Genomic DNA, 21,130 nt, shown 5'->3' with positions numbered 1-21,130 from the left:
CAGCCATGGTGCCATGAACTTGGCTGCTGCTGCCCTCCCCTGATGAGTGATCCCCCTCAACAGTACTCAAAGCAGTGTATCTGTTTTGCAGGGGGATGACCGCAGGGGACCCCTGCACTACCTTCCTTGCACTGCTTTTCCTGCTGGTCTTCCATTCCCTAGCTGGCTGTGGACCCTTCACCTGCGATAAGACCAACTCGCTACACGTGCTACTCACGTCATTCTCAGCATCGTGGATGCTCCAGAGTGAATCCACCCTCAGCTCCAATTCCGCAACCTTCCGCGAGAGGCGAGCACCGGAGGGATTGGAGTTCATCATCACCCCTGGCAACTAAATTTTAATTTGATCCACTAATGTCTAAAGTTTAATTTGTTTAAGATTGTCAGTTTTAGTGCCCCCCTTTAATCAAGTGGCACTTGATTCATAGTTTCAACTGAAATAGTTGTAGAGCTGTTGAGTTGTGAGTGGCTTAGCCAGTCACGTGGTGTTCACAAGACTCAGTAAAACCCCAGTCGGTTGGGTTCAAGGGATCCACGATGAAGCAGGTGGATGAATTGGTCATGTGTAGTGTGATTGTTAAACCTTTGCTAATAAACCCACTTGTTCTTAATAGCAATGTGTTGCTATGAATTATTAAGCAAAGAACCCATGAAGCAAATACATTACAATGGGGGACTATCACCATTATCAAATAACATTGGAAGGGCAGAAAATGAATTTGTCTCTCTCATCTAAATGGAGCTACAGGATCAGGAGAAAGCAGTCAGGAGCAGGAGAGCTTTTTCAGCTAGGCTATTGGTGGAGCACCACATAGATGTGAATCACTGATTCACAGAGAGGTGTGTGGCAGAGAGGAGTAAAACCAATGAATTGAGAATCATCATATGTATAATTCTACCAATTTGTGAGCCTTGCTGCTATCTTGTTTTCAGAGGGAAAATGAAAACTGCTAAATGGAAGCAGCTGTACTGCATAACACAAGAACGAGGCAGGAAAAAAGAAAGACTTGCAGTTATATAGCGCCTTTCACGGTCTCAAGATGTCCCAAAGCGCTTTACTGCCAATGAAATACTTTTGAAGTATAGTCACTGTTGTAACGTAGGAAAGAAGTCATTGTACTAAGATATAGGCCATGATTTTAACCATCCTCGACAGGCGGGAGAGGGTCGGTGGGTTCCAGGGCGAATTAATATTATCAGGATCGAGCAACCCGACCCCATTCCATTAAAGTGCAGAATTCAGGCCATGAACAAAGATCCTGCAAATGGCAGGCGGGGGCCTAATTAACATACCAAAGTCACAGCCTGATGACTCGGTAAAATAATGGGACTAAAGGCAGACAAGTCCCTTGGACCTGATGGCTTACATCTTAGGGTCTTAAAAGAAGTAGCTGCAGACATAGTGGATGCATTGATTGTAATCTACCAAAATTCCTTGGATTCTAGGGCGCAAAGGAGGCAAACAAAAAGCAGGAAATTATAGACCAGTTAGCCAAACATCTGTCATTGGGAAAATGCTGGAGTCCATTATTAAGGAAGCAGTTGTGGGACATTTGGAAAAGCATGATTCAATCAAGCTGAGTCAGCATGGTTTTATGAAAGGGAAATCATGTTTGACAAATTTTCTGGAGTTCTTTGAGGATGTAACGAGCAGGGTGGATAAGGGGGAACCAGTGGATGTGGTGTATTTGGATTTCCAGAAGGCATTCGATAAGGTGCCACATAAAAGATTACTGCACAAGATAAGAGCTCACGGGGTTGGGATAACATATTAGCATGAATAGAGGATTGGTTAACTAACTGAAAACAGAGAGTCGGGATAAATGGGTCATTTTCCGGTTGGCAAACAGTGACTAGTGGGGTGCCACAGGGATCGGTGTGGGTCCTCAACTATTTACAATCTATATTAATGACTTGGATGAAGGGACAGAGTCTAATGTAGCCAAGTTTGCTGATGATACAAAGATGGGCGGAAAAGCAAATTGTGAGGAGGACACAAAAAATCTGCAAAGGGATATAGACAGGCTAAGTGAGTGGGCAAACATTTGGCAGATGGAGTATAATATGGGAAATTGTGAGGTTATCCACTTTGGCAGAAAAAATAGAAAAGCAAATTATAATTTAAATGGAGAAAAATTTCAAAGTGCTGCAGTACAGAGGGACCTGGGGGTCCTTGTGCATGAAACACAAAATGTTAGTATGCAGGTACAGCAAGTAATCAGGAAGGCAAATGGAATGTTAGTCTTTATTGCAAGGGGCATAGAGTATAAAAGCAGAGAAGTCCTGCTACAACTGTACAGGGTATTGGTAAGGCCACACCTGGGGTACTGCGTACAGTTTTGGTCTCCATATTTAAGAAAGGATATACTTGCATTGGAGGCTGTTCAGAGAAGGTTCACTAGGTTGATTCCAGAGATGAGGGGATTGACTTATGAGGATAGGTAGAGTCGGTTGGGTCTATACACATTGGAGTTCAGAAGAATGAGTGGTGATCTTATTGAAACTTAAAAGATAATCAGGGGGCTCGACAAGGTGGATGCAGAGAGGATATTTCCACTCATAGGGAAAACTAAAATTACGGGACATAGTCTCAGAATAAGGGACCGCCCATTTAAAACTGAGATGAGGAGAAATTTCTTCTCTCAGAGGGTTGTAAATCTATGGAATTCTCTGCACCAGATAGCTGTGGAGGCTGGGTCATTAAATATATTTAAGGTGGAGATAGACAGATTTTTGAGCGATAAGGGAGTAAAGGGTTTGGGGAGCGGGCAGGGAAGTGGAGCTGAGTCCATGATCAGATCAGCCATGATCTTATTGAATGGCAGAGCAGGCTCGAGGGGCCAAATGACCTATTCCTGCTCCTATTCCTTATGTCCTTATATCATTGGCGCTGTGACTTAAATTTAACACAAAGTGATGGGGAGAGCCAAGTGCTGGGAGGAATCACAGCTGGTGAACCGATGCGGGAGCTGCTGGCTCCACAAGGTAAGTGGCTCTTTTAGGACTCCTTGTGGGCCAGGAGGAGCAAGAATGCTCCCTGCCTCCCCCTTTGGCCTCCCCCCACCCTGATCTCCAGCCTCCCTCCCCCAGCCCCGATCTCCAGCCTCCCTCAGCCCGATCTGCAGGCTCCTTCCTCCAGTCCTCCCGATCTCGGTCCTTCCCACCCTCCTCAGCACTCCCAATCTTGGGGCCCCACCCCCATCTCCCCACCTGTCCTCCGGCAATGCTGTCCATTTGGCCATCTGCTGTGGTGGAGGGGGGGAGGACAGGGGGAGGCAGCAATACAAGATGCAAATGAGGCCCTGTGTTAAGATTGGCAGGGCCTCTAGGTCCCCAACCTGACCATGTTCTTCGAGTCGAATTTGGCCTCACACACCCTCTGGGAAAATTTCGGGACCACAGCTTTTTTCAATACCTCCAGGTATGGCATTTTCTCACTGATTAAGGTTTATACTTACATATGCCAATGGATTCTTTCTTTTCTGTTACTAGGATAAGTTGTGGGAAGGGTGTTTGAGAGGATCTCGCTTAGGTTGAAGAAAGGGGAGGGGCGCAGGGCAGGGGATGTCTAAGCTGTTCTTGTGGGACCTGGAGTAGCACTCTTAATCTTCCTGGTTTTACAAGGAAAGTTTTTTTTTAAACTTACCTTAAATGGCATTTAAATGGTCCCGGAGCTTCCTCCCGTGAATGATGTAATCGGACCTCAATCTGCATATTTAAAGAAGGCTCACACCAGTTTCAGGCAGGTGTCTTTGCCGCCTGCTCAGAAGAGCAGTTTAAAAAAAAGACGGCAGGATCCAGATGGGATATCAGCAGGAAGATCACTCCATTTAGCCTTGTAGGAAAGATGGGAAAGATTAAAATCCCTGTTGAAATCATTGTCATGTTATGTTGCCTAATAGTAAATCAATACAATCTCTTGTGCAAGTCCCAATAACACAGAAGCCATTTTGGAATTGGGACTGAAAATGCAAAACACATTCTATCGATTTAATGTTTTCCTTCCTATGCCCAATTTGGACAGTTTTCCTGTAAACTCCCTTAAATGTGTGGACTCTGTTATTTTACTTGTGGAACAGATGAATTCATTTCATTCCATGAATTGTAAGCAACAGACTATCAGAGTATGTCACTGCAAACCAGAGTGATGAGACAGAAAACATGTTTTTTGCATTTGCCTCTACTGATCCCTTTTTCAGTTTAATCTGATTTGGAGTTGACCTAAGAACTGGACTTTAAAGTTCTGAGGAGCTTGCTAATGATGTGATACTTCTCAGAGGAGTCTTTGAGCTGTGCAGCTAACACCCGATAACACTGCTCACTCCAGTGCTGGCACACTTTGGCTGGTGGGTGCAAAAATATCTGCTGAAAGAGATCCTAAGTACTAGGTAATGGGCAGCGTTTACTCACAGCTCCATGGTGCAGATAACACAAGAATACAAAGCTAGTTTTTACCGTATATGGGAAAATTAGAATAGAAGGAGCTGGCATGTAGATGTGTTGGCTGTGAAGTTGCAAGTGTATTCAAGGTGAATATTCCAAAATATCCAAAAATAGCAAAATGATACAGCAATGTGAATTATTAATTTACTTCATTGATGTTGGATCTCTTAAAGGGGAACAGAATTTGTATGGGTTTTTTAATTGCAGTGTTTACAGTACCTGTACCTTTTTGTTACTATGTTTTAATTTGACATGTTTTCCATATGTCTGAAATTTGCATTAATTTTTAAAAATATAGTGCCCGAATTTGGTGAAGGCCCCCGCTCGCCCAAGTGCCGCCCAAAGGACCGCCGAGATACCTGACGGTACTTTGGGCAGGGTTTTCATCAAAAAGGTCCTTCAAAGGGCAACAGGCAGCAAATGAGGGACTTACGCCACCAATCTGGGCGGCAGCCGGCAGGAGCTCTCATTCTCAGCGGCAAAGGCGCTTGCCGCCCAAGTGCCGCTGAGGATTAAGTCGGGCCCACGGAGGGTCGAAGACCTGCAAAGAAAAAGCATTAAAAAAACATCGGAACACCTTCAGGGGACCCCATACAGGTAAGTCCCTGTAAAGACTTACCGTCGGGAACAGACCAGCCTCCTCGCAGCGGTCCACCTCCGTTCTGGCGCCGACTCCCATCCGCACCAATCTGGCATCTCGGCAGGCGGGAGTCCACTTACGCCACTCGGCCGTCCACTGACATCAGAAGGCTGTTCCTGACTGCTCTCCCCTCCCGCCCGCTCCAGACCAGATCAAAACTGGCATTGGGCGGAACCCGAGGAGGAATGTCGGCGGCAGTCAGTGGCAGTGGGCAGTGAGTGCATCAATTTCGGGCCCATATATTTTTGTGGGCCTTTCTTTAACTCGAAGCAAGTTTGGTGCCTCAAATAAGGTACTTCACAGTTTGAAGTGGTACAAAATGAAAAGGTGCAAAGTCTCTTCCATCTGTAGCAAAGATACCTGCAGCCAACTTTCCCCCTGTGCAGACATTTACCATCTCTTCTAATCAGCATGCCCCCTGCACCAGCACCGATATGTGTGGGGAGCATGTTCTAACAAACTCAGGTTGCTGTGACAGATCACACAATCAGCCCCACAGCTCCTCTGATACCTGCACTGACAGCTACTCCTCAAGTATGACAATGAGGGCCTGAGATTACTGGTTCTGAGGAGGACACTGATTTCCTTGAAAGTCAGGGGTTACACGGGGCGGGGACTGGGGGCAGAGTTTGCGATGAGGCCCAGTTCTGACAGGTCTCCAGCCTTTTTTTACCACAATAAATTCTGCCTGAAATGGGGCCAGTTCCTTAAATGTCGCTTTCCCTGCGGCAGTCAATCATGGGATGATCAACAGCCACTGGGAAAGCAGCAAATTAGAATTCTGTCCCTTCTTCCCTCACTTCGTCTGGGTCAGGAGCACTAACACATGGATGGGGTCACGGATGTAGGCAGTGGGTGGGCTCTGCTCCACATCTGCCCCCTATTAAGAACATAAGAACACAAGAAATAGGAACAGGAGTAAGCCATACGGCCCCTTGAGCCTGCTCCACCATTCAATAAGATCATGGCTGATCTGATCATGGACTCAGCTCCACTTCCCCGCCCGCTGCCCATAACCCCTTATCCCCTTATCGTTTAAGAAACTGTCTATTTCTGTCTTCAATTTATTCAATGTCCCAGCTTCCACAGCTCTCTGAGGCAGCGAATTCCACAGATTTATAACCCTCTGAGAGAAGAAATTTCTCCTCATCAGCTTTAAATGGTGGGCCCCTTATTTTAAGATTATGCCCTCTAGTTCTAGTCTCCCCCATCAGTGGAAATATCCTCTCTGCATTCACCTTGTCAAGCCCCCTCATAATCTTATATGTTTCGATAAGATCACCTCTCATTCTTCTGAATTCCAATGAGTCGAGGCCCAACCTACTCAACCTTTCCTCATAAGTCAACCCCCTCATCTCCGGAATCAACCTAGTGAAACTTCTCTGAACTGCCTCCAAAGCAAGTAGATCCTTTCATAAATTTGGAAACCAAAACTGTACGCAGTATTCCAGGTGTGGCCTCACCAATACCTTGTATAGCTGTAGTAAGACTTCCCTGCTTTTATACTCCATCCCCTTTGCAATAAAGGCCAAGATACCATTGGCCTTCCTGATCACTTGCTGTACCTGCATACTATCCTTTTGTGCACAAGTACCCCCAGGTCCCGCTGTACTACAGCACTTTGCAATTTTTCTCCATTGAAATAATAACTTTCTCTTTGATTATTTTCTGCCAAAGTGCATGACCTCACACTTTCCAACATACTCCCCCAGGCCTCCCTGCGAATTCTTCCTCAGTGTTTCTTGGCTGTTGGCTGTGCAGTAGGCTGTGCAGTGTGGTAACTCAGCATGAGAGAGGAGAGGAGAAAAGAGAAGAAAAATCAGAAACGAGAACAGCATATTTATTTACCTGCACAAAAATAAAATATGTAGGATAATTTTGTGCATGTGTGCTGTTGGCTGGGAACTAGCCCCCCAGCGGTACAAGTTGGAAATTCGGGCACATACTGCCCACGACAACATGCGGCAAGTTTCCGATTCGTGCTGCCGGTGGGCGAAGATCCCGCCAGCAATGTAGATGTATAGAATTAGCACTATAGTGCCTCCATGCTCTGATATTGTACAATGGTCTCTGGAAATCTTCTACATAAGCAATACATAACTTATTCTTAATGCCAAATTCAAAATAGCTTTGGTTCATAAATGGCTGCATAAATTACCATGCCAATGATTTTGTTTACTGTGCATGTGGGTTTAACTACAGTAAGTGGCTGACCTGTGTTTTTCCATACTTAATTTGATTGAGTGGTAACCAATAGTGAAAAGATTATCTTCAATTTAAGCAACTTCACACAGTGCCTATTGCTAAATGTAGAGGCATATAGTAGGGTTTAATGATGGACAGCTACAAGAAATAGATAAACTCTTGTGGGAGGGGGACATGTGCCCAAATTCCCCTTTTGCCCTCCATGGCAGAGCTCCATGTACCAGGAGCACAAATTTGTAAAATGACCCTTTCTGTGTGCAAAAAAAAAAGCTGCAAGAATTCCACTCATACCATGTGCAGGTTTCTCATTAACCTAGAAACTCCATGTGTCTTATGATACTTCAATTTTAAAATGTTCTCCCCCTTGAGGGCTACAGCTGCACAGACTCTCGTAACCTTCTGCTATCTGGCAATGAATGGCAGTGAATGACAGCAGCTACTCAACTGTGGAGAGCATCACAGCTCAGCCCATTCCTGTTCTTACCCGATATCTACCAACAGCAAGAGTCACTTTTCAGCAAGAGTCACTGGATATAAATCAGGATTGGGAACCCTGGCTGACTCCTCATTAGCTCAAAAACACGGAGACCAATTATACCAACCAGATACTGCGGGCCAACTCAGCTCCGACCGGGAATTGAACCTACGACCTTCTGGTCTATTAGGTTGAGTAGTACACCAGTCAGAGTCTTCTTTATCTACAGTGTTAACAAAAGTTTTGCAACCTTAAACTGAAGTCCTGAAAAGAGATCAAAATAATATCTATTTTATCCATATTTTATTTACATGGAGCTTTGACCCTACTCCTTAAGCACTTTTATAAAATAATGCGCTGATATTATTTTGATCTCTTTTAAGAACTTCAGTTTAGATAAGGCTGTAAAATGTTCACCAATGTGAACAATGTAAGGCTTTGTGACTTGTAACACAGCAGCATCTCAACGGAGATAACTGTTCACTACATCAAGTTTTTTTCATCTAAATAACTGTTCACTGTAGTTTTTGTTCATTCACGTCTTTACAGGGTGGGCTTCCAGGATTATCGAACTTCCAACACATAAACCATCTCGTGAGCAAACAAAAGAAAGTGCAGGAAGAAACTCAGCAAATGTTTCCCAAGGTAGGTGCCAAACCCACAGGCCTCGAACTCCCTATTTAGCAGTGTTTTCCAGCAGCACATACACCGCCCAGTGTTAGAATTAATACTTCTTTTCCTCTCCAGCTAATTAATTGTTGTCACCTAAAGTGAGTAGGTGCTGGAAACGCTGCTTGCCTTGCTTTTACAACTCACAGGAGGTGGATGCTCACTGTGAATAAGGGAAATCTAGCATTAGGCATTCCTCTCTGCACGCAAGATATAAAGGCCATTAACACGTTGGATTCTCAGCTGAAGTAGTAAATTTGCAAAACCCAAAGACAAACAAAGAAAATCTGTAGGAAGATGAAAAAACACTATCGTGGGTTGTTTGTGGCGGCGTAGAACTAGATAGGCATTCTGGGATGGATGGAGTTATTTGAGCATATTTTCTCACATGCTTCTGTCAAAGTCAACTCAGTCCTACAGAAGCAGGGTTACTTTGGAGACTGTTGAAGAGTCAGTAAACAAAGTGTAGCCTGGCGGTCAGCAGAACTACAAGAGGCATTACTCACTGGCCAGTTATAGTCTTTGGCACTGACAGCTGAGAAGTCCGCCTCTATAAGTTTCCCAATAAATATGTAGTGAAGATTTATAGGGGGCAAGGCCAGCATTCACTTGTCAAAAAATCCAAGCCAGGCATTTTTTGGATGTTTTTGCAATAAGCAACAGATAGTGAGGGCAAAAGAAGGCACTTGTACTAATTGTTTTTCAGTTGCAGGTCCTGATTCAGTGATCCTATGGCTGGGAGAGCAGGTGTTCAACTGGCACAGAGGAGGCGCAGAATTGGGAGAATATGAGCTGTGCCTGCTTCTCTCCGGCCTGCAATTCAAGGCTATTCTCTATTGAACAGCCTGAGTGCTTGTGCCCCTTTTGTGCATTCGTTTCATTAAAGCCAAAATATTTAAATGGATTATATACAGAAAATGCTGTAAATACTCAGCAGGCCAGGCAACATCTGTGGAGAGAGAACCTCCACAGGTTTATTTACAGCATTTTCTGTTTATATTTCAGATTTCCAGCATCTGCAGTATTTTGCCTTTTATATTTAAATGCATACTGGACACAATTCTGTGGTATTTGCACCAGCTTTGCTCTTTTGCGTGTGCATCTGTTTGGAATAGGATCCAGGGTGGCGAAGCTCGTAAATTGCCTTTGTTTGTTATTTTGCAATTTTTAGTAGTGTTGTTTTTTTTTAGATATTTTTCCATATTTTTGGGATGCCAACTTTTTTTTCGAACTAAAGCAAGTTTGTTTTTAAAGTATCTCAAAGACAGTATTTCATGGTTGAGTTGATAAAAAATGGCAGGGAGATCAGCAGGTCCAGACCATATCTGCAGACCTTGGTACATCTACTTGGCAATGACTGAAAACAACTGCTTCTGCTTGCTCTGGAACAGCAGGCCAGAGTTTTGGCATCTGCGGTGAGGTAACTGCAGTCAACTTGCAACATAGGGATGGCCATTGCCATTGTCCTCAACTGTTATACTGATATCTCAACCCTGGCTAGCATTGCAGTATCAGTTACATGTTGTCCACAAATGTATCAAACAAGTAACTGATGCATTGGTTAGCATCAGCAGCACTTTCATCTCCTTTCCCATTGAATACCAGGGCCGCCTGTCTGATCTCATCACACTGCTGCATTTCCCAAATACAGGTGGCCACCGACAACTGGCATCTGCCCAACCTGAAGTCCTTCCGGGATTTGTATTTCAATGCTTTGAGGTGTAAAGCCCATGAAAGGAAGATGTGTTGTGAGTGTGATAAGGCTTTCAATTGTATGTTGTATTTTGCCTACATATCTAGCAGAGGTTTGGATATATATGAGATGCCTTGACAAGAGTTGCAAGATAAGTGCATGGTATGGGTGAGCAGTAAATGTGGAACCGGTTGACAGTGCAATAATGGTGAGGGAATGGACTGTGGAACTCTGAAGTTGTGGCTCCTCCCAGACCCGGGGAAAGAGAAGGGAAACCCCAGAAGGTTCTGTGTGTGGGGGATCGAGATAGAGACGGAAGACAAAATGATTTTGCAGTTGCTGACTTGTATCACTGTTACCAGTTATTGAATATTGTGGTAATTACAGAGGAGTTTCCCTGCTGTCTGCCACAGGGAAAGTCATCGCAAGAAACCTCCTCAATCGCCTTCTCCCTGTGGCTGAAGAGCTCCTCCCAGAATCACAATGCGGATTCCACCCACTAAGGGGCACAATGGACATGATTTTCACCGCACATCAAATACAAGAGAAATGCAGGGAACAGCACCAATCCTTGTACATGGCCTTCTTTGACCTCACAAAAGCCTTCGATATAGTCAACCATGAGGGATTATGGAGTGTCCTCCTCAAATTCGGCTGCCCTCGAACATTTGTCACCATCCTCCGCCTGCTTCACGATGACATGCAAGCCGTGATCCTGACCAACGGATCCACCACAGACCCAATTCATGTCGGGAACAGGGTCAAGCAAGGCTGTGTCATCGCACCAATGCTCTTCTCGATCTTCCTTGCTGCAATTCTCCATCTCACCCTCGGCAAGCTCCCCGCTGGAGTGGAGCTAATCTACAGGACAAACGGGAATCTGTTCAACCTCCGCTGCCTCCAGTCCAGATCCAAGGTCGTCCCACCCTTTGTCATTGAATTACAGTACGCAGACGACGCCTGCGTCTGCACACACTCAGAGGCCGAACTTCAAGTCATCGTCAACACCTTCACCGAAGCGTACGAGAGCATGGGCCTTACACTAAGCATCCATAAGACAATCTCAAACTCAGCACCAAACTCATGGTCTACAGAGCAGTAGTGATACCCTCCTACAAGCTTCAGAAACATGGACTATGTATAACAGGCACCTCAAAGCACTGGAGAAGTACCACCAACATTGCCTGTGCAAGATCCTGCAAATCCATTGGCAGGATAGGCACACCAATGTCAGTGTTCTCGCTCAGGCCAACATCCCCAGCATCGAAGCATTGACCACGCTCAATCAACTCCGATGAACAGGCCACATCGTCCGCATGCCCGACACGAGACTGCCAAAGCAAATGCTCTACTCGGAGCTCCGACACGGCAAGCGAGTTCCAGGCGAGCAGAGGAAACACTTCAAGGACACTCTCAAAGCCTCCTTGAAAAAGTGCAACATCCCCACCGACACCAGGGAATCCCTGGCCCAAGACAGCTCAAAGTGGAGGAAAAGCATCCGGGAAGGCGCCAGACACCTCGAGTCTCTTCGCCAGGAGCAAGCTGAAGCCAAGCGTAAACAGCGGAAGGAGTGCATGGCAACCCAAGCACCCCACCCACCTGTTCCTTCAATCACCGTCTGCCCCACCTATGACAGAGACTGTAGGTTCATGCATTGGACTCAACAGTCACCTGAGAACTCATTTTTAGTGTGGAAGCAAGTCATCCTCGACTCCGAGGGACTGCCTAAGAAGAGAAGAGAACACAAGTGTCAGGTCCAGTGTTAAAAGCTGCTATTGCAATGATAGTAGCTGGTACTACCTGCGACTGGTCAACAATGAGTGCCAGGCGGTGGTTAAGTAATTTGGCCAACTCCAAAAGTGCTTTTGGCTTCTGGCGAATGAGCGCATGGAGAAAGGGTGTGGGACTCTTGATGGAGGAAATTCCATCAAAATGCAGATGAGCTAATCCTTGAATTAGCCAATGGTGTCCACTATCTGCAAGCCATGACGCAGCTGCAATACGTAACAAGGCAATGCACAGTGTGAAACACAACACCAGGATTCATGATCCTGCCTTTGTGGAGGACAGTCACACGAGCTCCTACAATGGTCGAGCGATGATTAAATACACTCTATTCTGTGTACATGGCCATGTTTTCTGAAAGAAGTTGATGTCCCTTATATCTAGTGCTTGCGTAGGTCTTTATGACGGGCAATATTTTGTGGCATGGAATCCTGCGCCATGATACTGTTCAGTAGTCTTATCTTTCCAGATTCTTTGAAGAGAGCTGTCTTTGCCCACATTTGTTTCCATGTCCTCCAGATAATGTAGGTAGCTTTGAGCTTAGGAAAGACATGGTGCACAGCTGCCTTCTGGAGAGCGTGCCTTCAAGTGCGAAACAAGGCAACCCTCCTTGTACCCACCTCATGGAGCAGTAAGTCCACTTCACAAGCTACTCCCCCCGCTTGCCCAGACTCTCTTTCATGGCTTTGTATTTGGTTTTCTGTCCTTTTGTTATTAGCTTCAGTTCATCCTACCATCCATACAGACTGCAACAGTTGAAAACTTTGTTCAAGCGCTTCTGTGCCTTTAAATCATCATATACAGCCACTTACCTTCAAGTGGTTGTGATCCTATAATTTTGAGCACTAATTTTAAGTACTACGTATTTTGTGGGACCCCCTTCATTTGGCTCAAGGCTCAAGTTGTGCAGGGAGCGTATTTAAATGATATTCATGAATTGGTCATGCAGTATCTCGCCAGGCCAGTTAATCATTCTGCCAATATGCACCTCAGGCTTTGCACAGTAATCCTGACTGCTGCTTAGCATTGTTTTGGGTCCCAAAATAATTTTTTAAGATCTTCATTTAATTTGGATGTCACAAAATATATTTTTTTAATCTTCAAGAAAGCTGTAAAGACATGTAAGAACAAGTGCTATTCAGCACTGGCAAGTTATCAATGGATAATAATTATTCAAAGAAATATTAATCAAACTCCATGGCATTGCATACAGGGAATCAAGGCCAAGCCGCTTCAGGTGTACCAGGGTTAGAGGGTAGGGGATAATTGGATCAGATTGCAGACATAGTTCAGTCCTAATTTTTAAATCCTGCCTTCACAGACTTTGTTTTTATATTTCTATCATCAATTTCTATATCCAGATTTATAATGGAAACTGCTTGGGTAAATTGTCCATGCTGTAATTGCACCTTTGTGCCAGAGGAGGTGATTTAGTGTACCTCAGGTGAATGATGGTTAGAGACGGGGGATAACAAAGTTGCAAACATAATTATAGTGAGACGAGTTTACTTAGGCAGTTTCCATTGTAACTGTGGATATAGGAACTTATAATGGAAAAGGTTTACGGGAAGTCCACACAGATATAAGATTTGAAACGTATTAAAAAAAGAAAGACTTGCATTTATATAGCGCCTTTCATGACCACAGGACATCCCAAAGTGCTTTACAGCCAATGAAGTACTTTTTGAAGTGCAGTCACTGTTGTAATGTAGGAAACATTGCAGCCAATATGCGCAGAGCAAGCTCTCACAAACAGTAATGTGAAAATGACCAGATAACCTGTTTTTTTTTGTGTGATGTTGATTGAGGGATAAAAATTGTCCAGGACAATAAAAATTGTAAGGAAGGTACTCTCGTTTCTTATTTTCGTCCTACCATAACAAAAAACACTAATTGCAGCACAGCAAGGGAAACTATAAAACCTGTGAGAAACACTCAGCTCCACACTGACTGCTGACAAATCCCATACAGTAAAACAAAACAGCATCAGTTTGCATTTGTAGCCAGAAGAAAAACTAAACTTATTGTAATGGCTTCCTGAAAACCTGCATAACTGTAAAGATCTACAAAAGTGTGTTACTGTCAGGCTCTCCTAACACTGTCAAACCCCAGATGTCCCTTCACCCCCTGTGCTCCTTAAACTATTTGTAGAATAAAAACACAAATGTACTCAGCTCTGCAAATATTTTACTTTCATACCTTTTGATTAAAATTCTACTTTACCAAGGTTTTCTAATCACTGCTATTTTTTAGAAAGCAATTATGTTGCTTCACCCACAAATATAACTGCCCAAAATACTTCAGACTAAGAATGTGTTATACATTGCTAACAGAAATTCTGCTTGAGAAGTTATGTTTGATTGCATGTAACTTTGAAAAGGTAAATTAGAAAGTGGTTGAAGCCATTTCACAAATGGTGGAGTGCACAATAAATTAATGGCATTTATTTAAACAATAAGTATATTGGCAGTTTCTCCTTTTTTAAGAAAATGGTGAACAAAAGGTTTTGTGACTTTTAAGTTCCCTTTGATTTGTTTTTTGTCCCTGTTTCCCTTCACTAGGTCTTCATTTGCTGTGCATGGAATCCCTGGCAAGAGAGCAGGCAGGCAACCTATTCCAAGCCACTGCTGATCTAAGTGTATAGCCAGCAGTGGTGAGATCCATTAGGGAGACTCATTTTACACTTCAGCCAATTTTCCCTCTCTTTGTGTGGAAGGTGCTTGGGGTATCTGTACAATAATACAATTGGGTTTGGGATCTCACTGTAAGGGAGATCATAACATATATATATATCCATGCCATACTTTTACTATTCTGCAACACTGCAAGTTGGATACCACAGCGCTGCACAGAGGCACATCAAACGTTATTTTGTAGCTTGTTTGGTGCTGTTTCTCGTTGTACTGCAGCCCAAGTGTTCCACTCCATTAACTCTTTTACAGGTCAGCCCGAGTTGATTCTGCAATTGCAAAGTGGAGCCCTCTTTTAAATAATGATTATTCCAATGTTATCTAAAGCAGGAATATCTTCAATTTGGTTTTGCTCTTTTGATCATTTTCTTGGCTACCTTAAAATGTACAGATCAATTTAATTTGAGAACTCTTAGGCTACTGGCAAAAATGGACACAGTCATTAAAGCAGCTTAAAGTGAGGACCAACACCTGTGCCTTGGAAAACCACTCCATGTGATGGCACTGGGCACTTTCTCAACATGAAGGTCTCGCCTTCAAACAAGCTGCCATTGTCAAATGCTCAGTGGGAGAGGGGGAGAACAGAAGACTTATCAAAAAATACTGACACCTTCCCATGATGATTCACTGTAATTTTATGGGCTGTGAGGAGGCAAGTTTGACACCAATCACTTAAAGAGCAGCCAACAGCTGCAGGGGGGGGGGGGGGTGGGGGGAGACAGGAAAGTGATCTGGGGAGGAAGAAAAGATCATGAAGATTCACTTTTACCTTTGATGTTTACAATAGGCTGAGTCTTTTCTACTTCCTTTTTGTAATTAGCTGTCTCAGGTACTTTGACAACCTGACCGCCTAATTAAATAAAATCCCTCAAAAATTGCCTTCCTATTTACTTTTTTCTAGTTTTATTTCTTTTATGTGGAAAGAACTACTGGAAATAGATCAGGATTTCAGTTTTTGTCCCGTGCTTCCTGTGAGAGCAAAGCGTTCCCCTCACCAGAGGCACCAATGTTGCAATGTTGTTTGTAGTGGTGGTGATGTATTTTCAGGAGGGGTTTCCCACAGGACAAGGTCAAGATATTTTCACCTCCCCCTAGTAGCATCAACACTCGGGAGCATTTTTGACATGCAAGAGAGTCGGCCAATAGTGAGAAGGATGGTCTGGCCTCCTTGGTTCCAGACTTTCTTGTTTTACAGGAGAAGTGCCATCAGATTAGGAAGCAGCTCAAAGCCCAATCTGACATTTTGTCACAATAACATGACACAAGCAATGTGATGGTGTTTTTCAGGCTCCAGATATACTTTTCAATGCGAATTACACCATTGTTCTGTGTGTCGACGAACAGAACTCACACTTACGCCAATAAAGTCATGACAATACTGTGCTGTTGGTGTTACTCAGAACTACACAAAAACCGTTTTATTAGTTATTCACTTTCTGCTTGCTGTGTATAGATTCATAAAACAAAAAATGAAAAACAGGCAGCAAAAAGAGGTGGAAAGAAAACCTCATTGTTATAGGAAACACAGCAAACATTACACAGGGTCTTCATCGCAGAACACCTGAATTCCAACCCGTTTTACAGAACAAGGGATTGATCTTGACTTTGTGCGATAGGATAACATGCACGATAGCAAATCAACAACATAAGTCAACAGAAATAAAAAACGAGAAGTAAAACGGGCTTCCGACTCGCTATCACCCATTTTACATTATCTCTCAAAATCAAGAGCTACCCCCAAGAGATTCTTTTGCAGGAACAAAGGTGGAAGAGGTAGCAAGCACATAACTACCAGTAACCTGAATGTCTCACTGTGCAGATATTGAAGCAGTTCCAATTCCGCTGGCTGGCACAGAGGTTCTCCAATACTTGAAATTACCGGGGGAAATGAAACGATCGGCTAAGAAAGATTTTAAAACGGTGCATGTGGAAGGGCAGCTGGTTTGCACAACCTTTCTTTCCCCAATAAATTGCCCAATGGCTGGGGAAATCATGTAGGAGACAGAAATAATTCACCACCTGAACAAGGAGGAGCAAGAGGATGTTAGTCACCTCGGTCTGACAGCAGGCGTGTTATTTTGCCACCTCTGTGTTCAGTGCCAGTGATGCTGCTGTTTATAGTGGTGCCATTATTGAAGGTGGACTCCAGTTTGTGCCTCTTAGAGGCAACAGCACTGTGGCAATTATAATACAAGTTTCACGTTGGGTTCAGCAATTGTGTCAGCAGCAGATCTGTACAATGACGGTATCTGTGATGTTCAGAATAAATCCACAGGATTGTATGGCTCAAACAGTTGTGACCTTGGTCTCTTTATTCAGACTCCAGAGTGGAGAAGCAGCATGGTGAATCACCTTTTATACCTGCTTGCCCCAGGGTGCACAGGCGACCCTTAGGTCTCCCACAGGTGTGCCCCCTAGTGGCAAGTCTTACATTTTGGTGAGGTTTACATACATACATAATATCACTCCCCCCCCCAAAGTCTTATGTACAAGTTATTTGCAAGTTGAGGCGATTTGGTGCCCCGCACCCCCGGGTCGATTGTTTGGGTTGAAGTCCTGACATGGTGGGTTCATCCTCTTGGTTGACGGCGAGGTCGGTTGTGTTAGTGGGTCGCTGGGGACCAGATCCTTTCACAGTGGTTCCTGATTATCTGTAGTTCGTAGTTTGGTCTGGTCCAAATGCTTTACGCGTTAACTCAGTACATGGTTTCATAATCAACCGCTCCGTTTTCATCACATACTCTCCATTCCCCCCCTTGGCTAATGCGGTGCTAGCGGCCCAACTGGGGCCCTGAACATGGTCTACATCACTTATTCTGATGTCGCGTGGAGGGGCCGTGCAATCATGGTGGCCTCATTTCTGCTGATGGCCTACGGAAGGCTTGGTTCTGAGTGATTCAATCTGGTGACTGCGTAGCACTCGGGATAGCCGGGTCTGTAGGGAGTCCACTGTGACACACGTGGTGCTTGGCTTAGTGATTTGGGCTGCCTGCTCCGGACTATTGTCGCTGACCCTGAGGTCTAGCACGCCCAGGATGGCCGCAATGGCCTTGAGACTTTCGGTAGTGGCGGAAGGCCTAGTGGTCCTCGTGGATCCTGGGCCGTAGTATGGGGGCCCCAGACCACTGACTGTGTGTGGCCGCCCTGCCTTACTTTGCAACGTTGGGATGGGCCTTTCGTCTTTGCGACGGATTGATCGCAACATCACGTCTAGCAGTTCATCTTTGGCAGGTGGTAACGTGGGATCCTGGCTGGTCCAGGTCCTAAACTTGGGGGCTGTTACGGTTGACCCCTCACTTTCTAACACTTCCACGACCGCGAGTAGGTCTGCAGGCTGCGCTGTTTCCACCCCAGTCGTGGGCAACGGTGGCCAACTGAGGGCATTAGTACCGTTCTCAGTGCCTGGCCTGTGGCGGATCATGTTACAGTGCACAGACAGTGTTAGATGTTCTCGAAACAACGCATCGATAATGGTGCCTCTGCTCTCCCAAACTTGTGGGATGGGCAGCTTGTCTGACTCGAGCACATATTGGGACACTCTTTGGTACGTCTCTTTTGTCCCATGAATACAGGCTGCTGCCTTGGTTAACTTATTGGATACATATACGACCGATTGGTGTTCACCCGCTACTTTGGCTTGTTGTAAGGTCCCCCCGCCCCATATAATGGTACATCATTTGCCGCGAAAGACCGCTCACATGGGTACATAGTGCAAACAACTTATTGGAATGTGGTGGGTTCCTGGCCTTTTCAGTGGCCGCCCCTTTACCTTTGCCTCAAACCCAGTCGTCTTCCTTGCTGGGTGACACATTCCTCCATTCCATTGCGGCGACCTCTCTTGGTCTGGCCGCTCTCTCGTCCCGTGGTCTGGACACCCTCTCGTCCCGTGGTCTGGACGCACCTTCATTCCGTGGTCTGGACACCCTCTCGTCTGTGTCCGTGATGCCGACTGCTGCGATCTTCCTCCCCAGGGATTTGGCCTCTGACGTCGGGAAGACACATTCGGATTGTTTCGGTCAGAGTCCCACTCCGCATGGTCGACCCGGAGCCTCTTCCATCGTTGCGAAGAGGTCGTCGGCTTTGGATGGTGGGTACTGCGTCTGTACCACTGCTCGGTTGATCTTCACCCCATCGTGGTTGTGATGAGTGGCCTGTGCTTCGGGGATCCGCAAATGGATCTGCACTTCGATGCCTGGTTCAGCTGAAGGTGGGGGTTTGCTCAGCCTTTGACAGGAGGAGACGTTGTTCGCCGGAGAGGGTACGCAGAGGTCTTCCCAGTTCCATCGAATCTTCCCTCCACCTCCTGCCAAGCAGCGTTGGCCCATCACCTGAAACAATCTGCAGTGGTAAATCGTGCACTGCTCCTTCATGGGATACTCTTATGTCCGCACTACCAATAACTGGTATCAGTTTCTTGGTGTAGGTGCCCAGCTTTGCCTGAATCGGGATCAGCTTGGGTTGCTGTGTTTCGTCGCTCCACAGCCTCTCGGATGTCTTCTGACTCATAACTGATTGACTCGCCCCCGTGTCTAGTTCCTTGGAGACTGGAGTGCCGTCAAGTTCAACTTTTAACATTATCGGAGGGCTTTTGGTGGTGAAGGTATGTATCCCATATACTTCCTCTTCATCCTCAGGTTGAGTTGCCTCTCCTGCTCGCTCAGCGTAATCCTCGCTGGATCGGTTGTTCTCTCCTGACTCTGCCACGTGGTGAGTCAGAGATCATTTGCACATTCGCTGGAGGTGTCCCATTGTTCCACAGCCCTTGCACACATAGAGCTTGAATTGACATTGATGAGCTCTATGACTGCCCCCGCAGCACCAACATAATGCTAATGGATACGCATTCACGCATCGTGCCGGACTCAGTCACTCTAGGCCTAGGTCTGGCCTCTGCAGTCGTGTGGGCCCTGCCTGCTGAAAACATTATTTTATGCACGGTGCTCGCCGGTGAGCTTCGATTCTGTGAAGATATCTGTTTTGTATTATCGCTTGTGGATATGAAGGCTTGGGCTAGCGTGATGGCCTTGCTTAGATACAGGGATTCTGCAGACAGCAGTTTGCGAAGAATGACCTCGTGGCCGACTCCAAGCACGGAACAGTCCCGCAACATTTCCCCCAAGGATCCTGCAAATTTGCACTGTCCCGCAAGGCATCTTAGGTCGGCGACAAAACTCACCATGTTCTGGCCCTCGGAGCAATGGTGCGTGTAAAAGCGATACCTGGCCATCAAGATGCTCTCCTTTGGCTTTAGGTGTTCCCTAACCAGCGTACACAGCTCTGTGCAAGACTTATCCGTTGGTTTGACCGGTGCCAGCAAATTTTTGAGGAGGCCATATATCGAAGACCCACATACGGTGAGGAGAAATGCTCTGCGCTTGATCACCGTCTCAGCCTTGTCCAGTTCGTTGGCCACGAAGTACTGGTCAAGATGCTCAATGAAGGCTTCCCAATCATCACCCCTAACAAATCTCTCAATACCAACTGCAGCCATTACACCGTGAAAATTCATGATCCATTACTCGTCGCCAATTTGTTATGTTCAGAATAACTCCACAAGACTGTGTTGTAAGCTCAAACTGTTGTCACCTTGGAGAAGCAGCATGGCGAATCACCTTTTATACCTGCTTGGCTCAGGGTGCACAGGTGACCCTTAGGTGTCCCACAGGTGTGCCCCCTAGTGGCAAGTCTTACATTTTGGTGAGGTTTACATACATACATAACAGTATCAAAAGCCATAACAGATACAGAAATAACCAGATGAGTCTTGTATACTTATTACACAGAGATTGTGTGCAAATATGTATCCTAACTGGCTGTGAGCTGCTTTGAGCAGAATGACTGCAAATTAAACAACACATTGGTGGAATTGTCACCTAATCCACACTTCATAATTGACACCTTGCTTAACAGTAAAACAAAACTGGTGACAAATTGCTTTTCAGCCTGTTGGCCCCGTGCCTTGCAGTTTTGAAAAATGCCTGCTTCTACTATTGGAAGTTTGTGGAGCCAAAAACATGACATTTCAATCCATCCTTCACATGACTGGTTCCCAAACATATATTTACTCACCAAATGCATTGTATTTGTTTAAAGAATTTGTTCTTAACAGTTTTCTTCAGCCAGTAATGTGGCAGCCAAAATAAATCAGTCAGTGAAAAGATGCTGCATCATCATCATAGGCAGTACCTCGAAATCGAGGAAGACTTGCTTCCACTCTAAAAGTGAGTTCTCAGGTGACTAAACAGTCCAATATGGGAATTACAGTCTCTGTCACAGGTGGGACAGACAGTTGTTGAAGGAAAAGGTGGGTGGGACTGGTTTGCCACACACTCCTTCCGCTGCCTGCACTTGATTTCTGCATGCTCTCGGTGACGAGACTCGAGGTGCTCAGCGCCCTCCTGGATGCTCTTCCTCCGCTTAGGGCAGTCTTTGGCCAGGGATTCCCAGATGCCGGTGAGGATGTTGGACTTTATCAAGGCGGTTTTGAGGGTGTCCTTGAAATGTTTCTTCTGCTCACCTGAGGCTCGCTT

At 45.4% G+C, this 21,130-nt stretch overlaps 1 protein-coding gene across 1 annotated transcript in view; it reads left to right on the top strand.

Moving 5' to 3' along the window:
- Positions 1-21,130, top strand: part of LOC139273904 (uncharacterized) — a 154,044-nt gene that overhangs the window by 58,885 nt on the left and 74,029 nt on the right. The window contains exon 6 of the mRNA XM_070890978.1: positions 8,313-8,408. Coding sequence (XP_070747079.1) covers positions 8,313-8,408 — 96 coding nt within the window. The remainder of the gene's footprint in view (positions 1-8,312; positions 8,409-21,130) is intronic.

The sequence above is a fragment of the Pristiophorus japonicus genome, chromosome 9 (genome assembly GCF_044704955.1).
Source record: "Pristiophorus japonicus isolate sPriJap1 chromosome 9, sPriJap1.hap1, whole genome shotgun sequence".
Classification (NCBI taxonomy): Eukaryota; Metazoa; Chordata; class Chondrichthyes; family Pristiophoridae; genus Pristiophorus; species Pristiophorus japonicus.
This window is presented reverse-complemented; position numbering and strand designations above follow the sequence as displayed.